Consider the following 7,397-nt stretch of genomic DNA (forward strand, 5'->3'; position numbering starts at 1 on the left):
TTCAGCATTTGCACCAAATGATTTATTTGTATCAAAAAGAGCTGGTTTAATAACAAATGTTCGATAAGGCAGCTTCAGATTTATTTTAAAAAACAGCAACAATGGAAAAAAAAAACAGGAAAAAACCCCCACCAAACCACCAACAAACCCCCCTGACCGTAGATCAATGTAGTGACAGCGTCATGTAAAAAAGTGTGAGTAGTGAAGGATAAACTGGGCTGTGTTAGGCAGCACAACTTTGCATAGTTCATGGGCAATTTAATCTGATTTGGATAGAGTGGATGTGTGAAACCACAGCCCCCATTAGCTGTAGCAGATGTCCCAGCTCCTGTCCCTCCTGAAGAAGTCCTCAGCCACGGCCAGGGGTGGCAGCAGCTCCAGGCAGTCCGAGCTGGGGCAGGGGCAGCACTGCGGGGCCCTGCTGTCCCTGCCCTGCGCCCCACAGGCTGGGCAGCAGCACGCAGGGCTGCCCAGGGGACACGGGGGGTGGCAGGGCCACTCCTCCATGGGGCAGCTGAAGGGCGGGCTGGGGGTCAGCGGGGTGAGGGGAGACAGCTGAGGGGGAGAGCAGCTGGAGCTCCACGGGCTGGGCAGGTCTGCTGAGCTGGGAGAGCTGGCAGCCTGGAGATTGGGAGAGAAAAGGGGGGAAAAAGAGATTTCAGGGGAATGTGGCCAGCAGCCAGAATGGCTGTGCTGTTGCCTTTCTCATCTCCCTGCCCAGGGAAATCCTGGAGGTCTAAACCCAATTTTAGCAGGGACAATCCCTGCCCAGGGAGATCCTAGAGGTGAAAACCCAATGTTAGTGGAGACAATCTCTGCGCAGAGAGATCCTAGAGGTGAAAACCCAATGTTAGTGGAGACAATCCCTGCCCAGGGAGATCCTGGAGGTGAAACCCCAATGTTAGCAGGGACAATCCCTGCCCAGGGAGATCCTGGAGGTGAAACCCCAATGTTAGCAGGGACAATCCCTGCCCAGGGAGATCCTGGAGGTGAAAACCCAATGTTAGCAGGGACAATCCCTGCCCAGGGAGATCCTGGAGGTCTAAACCCAAAGGCAGTTTCTGTTATAGGGATAACCCCTTCCAGGAGCTGTGCTGCTATTTGCACAAAATCTGCAGGACCTCTAGAAGGGACATTCCCCATCCTGCAGCCTCTCCCAGTTTATTTTGTGCTTCCCATGGGAAAAGAACGGACATTCCCCATCCTGCAGCCTCTCCCAGTTTATTTCGTGCTCCCCATGGGAAAGCATTCGGAGCCCATGAGCATCCCAAGCTCCCAAAAGCAGCCCCAAATTCCCACATTGCTGCTGCTCTGCCCCACGAGGTGACTCCCTCTCCCCCTGGGGACACCGGTGGCTGCTCCCCTGGCTCCCAAAGCTCACCAGGCCCTGGTTGAAGCAGAGCTGGACTGGCTGGGAGGTGTCTGGGGTGTAGTGTGGGGATGGCTGGAAGGCACTGAAGGCTGGTTCAGAGGGTGCATCTGACTGCAGGCAGGAATCAATCAGCTGCTCCAGGTACCCAGGGCTTTCCTCACAGGACAGGCAGCTGGAAAACTGCCAGGGTGGGCAGCAGCTGGGCACAGGAGGGATGGGTTCTGCTTCAAAAGGCTCTAGGAGAGAAAGGAGAGCAGACAGCAGCAATGAATCAGTGTCTGTCTTCACAAAGGGCAGGTTTTGGTGCTCTCCTAGGCTTAGTAACCCTGTGAATTTAGACATTAAACATGCCTCTCGAGGCCTGGATTTTTGTTTTTAAAAGCAGAAACTATGAGGGAGATGCTCAAAACCATGTGAATAACTCAGGGAAGGCAGCCCCCTCAGCTATAAACCTCTTTAAACACTGGAAACTCTCCTGGCCCCAGGCATTTTGGACAGGGATCCAGCTGGAAACTCCCTCAGACTCTTGACCCTGTGGCCTCCCTTCTGTGCCCTGTTTGCAGCCCCAGGAGGTGCCAGGCAGTGATTTGTGCTTCCAGCCTGGCAGATGTGCCTCTGGCTCATCTCCAGACCCGGGGCAGCTACACCTGCAGGAAAAAGGGGATGACAGGAGGATAATTTGCTTTTTTATCCTCCAAAGAGCCAGACAGGAGCAGAACAAATGGAGCAAGGCAGGGCTGATGTGGCATTGTGACCACCAAGTGTTGCTGGCCAAAGGGTGAGTTCCTGGAAAGCTGACAGCAGATCTGGCTTTTCAGAATTATTATCTTTTCATACCAAGATCAAACATGGTTTAAGCCCTGTCCACGTGAAGGGCACAGGTCTGAAGTGCACATTGCAGGGTCAAGGGTGGCAGTGCTTAGCTGGCTGTGGGGAGTGAGGAACACCCAAAATACATAAACTGATGGAGACCTTCCAGCCTGAAAAGGCTTTGGCATGTCAGCTTTGGCGTGTCTCACGTTTCTTTATTAACATAAGCAAATGGATTCCCAGCTATCGATGATTTAACAATTTCCTTGTCCATGCAATGCGTGCACTCACACCTGCCCAGCCCTTCCTCTGTGCTTTGGCTGGGGACAACTGAAGGATCTGCGAGCCCAAAGTGCCCCTCCCCTCACCCCTTCCCCCTTTTCCTTGGATATTCGCGGGCAGGAGGAGGAAACTCTTGGTGGTGTTGAAAATCTGGTATTTCTCTCACTGCTGTGGATGCTGGCAGGAGAGAACAGAGCCCAGCCAGGGGCTCCGGGTCACTCTGACCCTCGGTGGCCCCAGAGCCTGGGGAGGGCGATGTTATTCCCTCGGGATGAGCATCCCCTCCCGAAGGGATGGAATTCCCTGCTGGGGGATGGATAAGCTCGGAAAGGAGCTCGGAGCTCCTCATCTGCATCCCGCGGGCTCCCTGCAGGTGCTGATTGGCCGCACCCCCGGCCTCAAACAGGGCTGGGAAGGCTCGGGGCGGTGGGAAAAATTGGGAATGGGGCGGGAAGGGCCGTGTGGATGGGCTTTGTACCGACCTGGGTGAGGCGGAGACACAGGCTCTGCAAACTGGATGCTGCTGCTGCTGCTGCTGTCCCAAGGAGCCTGAGCAAAGACAAGGGAGGAGAGGAGCTGCGGCACAGAGCGAGGTGAGTCTGGATTTCAGAGAAAACTCTTGAGATAAACCTTATTTCCCTTCTAGCTGTGCCTGGGAAAACCTCCAGAACACTAGATGAATGTGCACAACAGGATTTTTGCTGGGCACAGCACCCACCCGGGGTGAAGCCCCTGAATCAGCTCCGAGCTGAGGGGGTTTTTTGCTCTTTTTGCTCTTTTTGCTGCATTCCCCATTCTACAGAGCTGCCTCTGAAATTAATGTGTGTTAATTTCCAGGAGCGTGAATTCCACACTGGAGGGAATCCCAAGGAATTCCTAGGGATGGATATTACTGGGAATAAGCCATTAACTAATGACCACCGCAGGTGTCCCAGCAGGCTGGATTGATGTTTGAGAAGCAGCTCTGGCAGTGCTCCCTGAAAAGGGAAAGCTTCGTTTTTTAAGGATTGCTGGAAGTTGAAGCAAGACGGAACAACCACTTCTGAGAACCTGACCTGCTGGAAGGAAGAAATGCACCCCAAAAGCAACGGGAGTTTTGCTGCTTGGGGGCCAGGATTTTACTCTGCAAGTACAAATACCGGTGGGATTTCCCCCTCAGATTTAATTCATCCAGCCCTGCACTTCATTTCCTTTATTCAAGATGCTCTCGAGTGAGCAGCTCATTTCCCTGGCAACAACTTCCTGGCACATCCCGTGCATTTAATTCCTGAAACAGTGACTCCTCTGGGCTGGGGGTTCCTTTTGTCCCTGCTGCAGACGTGACAAGGCAGCGATGGAGTCCCCAGGCTGAGCTTTTCTCAGCGCACATCCTGCCAGCCCAAAGGCCCGGGGCTTTTGGGGCGGGCCATACCTTGTGCAGGTCACCGAGGTGACTTCCCTCACCGCCACTTTTCACTTTTTCCTGTGTGGGCACCACAGGGGTTGTGTGAAGTGCTGGTGGGAAGTGAAAACCGGTTCCACGCAGCCCTGGGACACCTGGCTGTGATGGAGAGGCTGCTGCTCTCGGGGCTGCAGGGGAGCAGTGAGTGACCCAGCCTTTCCAAAACCTGACAATTCTCCTCACCCAGACCTCTCTGCCCCTGGATCTCAGGCTGATTTTTGCACAGTCGGCCGCAACAAAGTGCAGAAGCTGAAATCTGAAAGGCTCCAAGAGCTGCGATGTCATGAACCAGGAAGAAATAATGGTTTGCCAAGCTCTTTATGCAAATCCCCTGAGTGGCTGGAGCTGGAGGAATCCTACAAAGGCTGGGAGAGGGAATGAGAGGGAATGTGCAGGTGTGTGTGCACACACAGAGCTCCAGCCCCTCCTCCAGAAGGGATGGGGCTGCCCAGGTGTGCTTCCATCCCGGAGGGAGTGACTTTTCTGGAGCAGCAGCTCTGCTTTCTCCCTCTATTCCTCACATTCTCACTCCTTTAGGTCACTGCTGCAGCTGCTCTGACTGAATGTTCCTTTCCCCCATCCTCACCAGCCTGTGACACTCAGATTTTGGCCCAGAGATTTCAGTCCTGGCAAATAAAAAACCATTGAAAGAGAAGGTACAAAGCCAACACCGCAATATTTTACTCACTGCTGAACCAGTGGCTGCTTGTCGTGCTCTCCTCTGCTGCAGCAACTCCTTGACTGTGATCTTGACTCTCACACCTTGGTACACCTTGGGCTTTCCTGGAAGAATTTGTGGGAAAACACTTTGCAAGGAGGGAGAATCTCAGAGCAAACAGCAAATCCAGCAGCTTTTCAGTGTGCTCTATGTGGAGAACAGTTTTAGACTTAACATGACTAATTTTTAGTCTCTGTTTGCAGTCACACTCACAGCCCTCTTCAACACCTGCAATTCCAGCTTGGGACAAGCAGACACTCATGAAAATCTTGCTGTTGATAATATTTTAAAACCACATGTTTATTCTTCTCTATCTCCTTCTTCCCCTGCCCCCCTTCCAGCTTCCCCAATACCAAGCTCCATCTGGTGCTGCTGTTGGACTCATTTAAATTCCTGACATATTTGCCTCTCTCAGGACCTGAAAATAAATTTGGGAAGTGTTTCATCTGGCAGATGAAGCCCAGGAATAAAACAATGGAAATATGTGGGTGGTTATTCAGAGAGCTCAACAAAACACGAATAAAATTACTGTTTTCTTACAAAGCCTAGATTATCTCTTTATTCTGCTCATGTACAGCCCCTATTTATTTCAAACAAGAATTTAGGGTGTGTTTAATCCAGCCAAAACCAGCCAGAAATCACCAGTCACGACCTAATGAGGGATTTTTAGGACAGAAAATGATAAAGAATTTATTTCTTCTGAAAAACCACTTTCACTTGTTGCACTCATGGTAAAACACTCAGCTCCTCTGGCAGCTGTTCCCGTCCTAAGTTTCTGCTGGTGTTTTAATTGAAATCACACAATAAAAGGAAACACACCCAGACTGGTCTCTACACTCAAAAAATACCAGAGCAGGGAGCAGACAGCCCTGAAGGAGGCACCAAAAATAAACTCCCAGCAGGAGACCAGCAGTGCCAGAGCTAAACCCGGCCTTCCAGTGCCACCTCTGGGCACAGAACACCTTGGAGAACCAAGGGAGCTGCATGGTGCCAGGAGATCCTGGCACAGAAACAACGCTGGGTTTGCAGATCTGCCCACACAGCCAGGGAATCCTGCACTGCAGGCACTGTCCTCTTGTGCTGGAACCTGTGCTGCCAGTGCCCCCGGGGTGATCTGGGGGAGGACAAGCTGGGACAGGCACCCCGGGCCCTCCAGAGAGTGACAGGGCTGCCCTCGGGGCGGTTTGCTGAGCTGGGACCAGCTGGGGATTATTCAGCTCGTGTTTTGGTGCTTTGTTTCTGTTCAACAAGCTAGCGGATAATGAGACAGGGAAGGGTGGGATTGAAGGAGAACACGTCGGGTTAACAAAGCTCCCTGCGGGCAGGGAGGGCTCTGAGGTGGCAGGGCCAAGGGTGGGATGGTGAGGGTGGGCACAGGGTGGGCAGGGCAGGTGGGGATTCAGGAGCAGGGTGACAATGACAGGCTGGGGTGGGGTTGGGGTCGAGGAGCAGGGTGGGCAGGGTGGGCTGGGGGTCAAGGGCAGGGTGATGGATTTGGGGTTCAGGGGCAAGGTGATGGACTGGGGGTCAGGGAGGAGGGTGGGTCGGGGGTCAGGGAACAGAGTGATGATTCTGGGGCACAGAGAGCAGGGTGATGGGGCTGGGGGTCCAGGGGCACAGAGACGGTGCTGGGCATCGAGGGAAAGGCTGGGAGGGTGGGTGACAAGGACAGGGGGTGGACTTGGAGAGTGGGGCTGGGATTCAGGGGCAGCGTGGCTGGGGCGGAGTGTGCGGGGAGGGCACAGAGAGATGCAGGGTGGGCACACAGGGATGCAGGGAGGGCACAGATGCAGAGAGGGCATACAGGGATGTGGGGTGGGCACACAGGGATGCAGAGAGGGCACAGAGGTGCGAGATGGGAACACAGGAATGTGGGGAGGGCACAGATGCAGAGAGGGCACCCAGAGGTGCGGGGTGGGCACAGAGGTGCAGAGAGGGCACAGATGCAGAAAAGACACCTAGAGGTGTGGGGTTGGCACACAGGGATGCAGGGAGGGCACAGATGCGAAGATACCCAGAGGTGCGGGGTGGGCACAGATGTAGAGAAGGCACCCAGAGGTGCGGGGTGGTCACAAAGGGATGTGGGGTAGGCACAGATGCGCGGGGTGGGCACCCAGATGCGCGGGGTCCCCTGTGCCCCCCCGGCCGGGTGTGCCAGCCCTGCAGCAGCCCCGCTCGGTGCCCGCGGAGCCCCGTGCCGAGCCGGCACCCGGCGCTGGCACCCGGCGGGCAGCAGCCGATCGTGCCGTGCCTCCTCCCTCCCTCCTCCCCGCCCTCCCCGCTCCCTCCTGCCTTGGCAGGCGGCATCGCCTCGCTGCCGGAGTGACCCCGGCGAACCCCGAAACGGCCCCAAAGCGGGGTGCGGGGGCGGCGGGGGTGCGGACGGAGCGGGGCTTACCGGACATGCCGAGCCGGAGCGGGCAGCGCCTCGCCAGGTGCCCGGTGCAGCAGCAGAGGTGGCCCCGGCCCCACAAGCTGGCCAAGGGGGCAAGAGGAGTCAGCCTCGAAATTTGGGGGTGAGGGGACCTGCCTGCCCGGTGGCAATGGCAAGTGGATCCCGACAATATTATTGTTTTATCCCTACGGGTATAAGTTTGAGTTTTTCTCTCCTAATGCCAAGTATTTAAAACCTCTAGAAACCAATGATTTGACAATCAATGATTGCGCGATACTTTCAATTTGAATATTCAAAGGCTCCACAAAATGGGCTATCTTTTTGTGAAACTGAGCACATCCCCATCTAGCAGAGGGTCTGGGGGAATAGGATTTGGTGG

At 54.7% G+C, this 7,397-nt stretch overlaps 1 protein-coding gene across 1 annotated transcript; it reads right to left on the bottom strand.

The window, feature by feature from the left end:
* Nucleotides 1-303: 303 nt before the first annotated feature.
* On the bottom strand, nt 304-6,930 carry POU2AF3 (POU class 2 homeobox associating factor 3). Its single transcript, XM_054291406.1, has 6 exons — nt 6,833-6,930; nt 4,594-4,711; nt 3,876-3,926; nt 2,947-3,013; nt 1,382-1,608; nt 304-390 (listed from the first exon to the last, which is right to left on the bottom strand). The coding sequence occupies exons 1-6, from the start codon at nt 6,928-6,930 to the stop codon at nt 304-306; spliced, it is 648 nt and encodes a 215-aa protein (XP_054147381.1).
* Nucleotides 6,931-7,397: the final 467 nt, after the last annotated feature.

The sequence above is a fragment of the Melozone crissalis genome, unplaced genomic scaffold, assembly GCF_028551555.1.
Source record: "Melozone crissalis strain CALT ecotype California unplaced genomic scaffold, PUWL_Pcris_2 ptg000092l_1, whole genome shotgun sequence".
NCBI lineage: Eukaryota > Metazoa > Chordata > Aves > Passeriformes > Passerellidae > Melozone > Melozone crissalis.

Coding starts and splice junctions, on each gene's coding strand:
- POU2AF3 (XM_054291406.1), bottom strand. CDS start 6,930: ATGCCGCCTGCCAAGGCAGGAGGGAGCGGGGAGGGCGGGGAGGAGGGA. Junction 3,927..4,593: donor AAGCAGCCACTGGTTCAGCA/GTGAGTAAAATA, acceptor GTGCCCACACAG/GAAAAAGTGAAAAGTGGCGG. Junction 1,609..2,946: donor TGTGTCTCCGCCTCACCCAG/GTCGGTACAAAG, acceptor TTTCTCTCCTAG/AGCCTTTTGAAGCAGAACCC.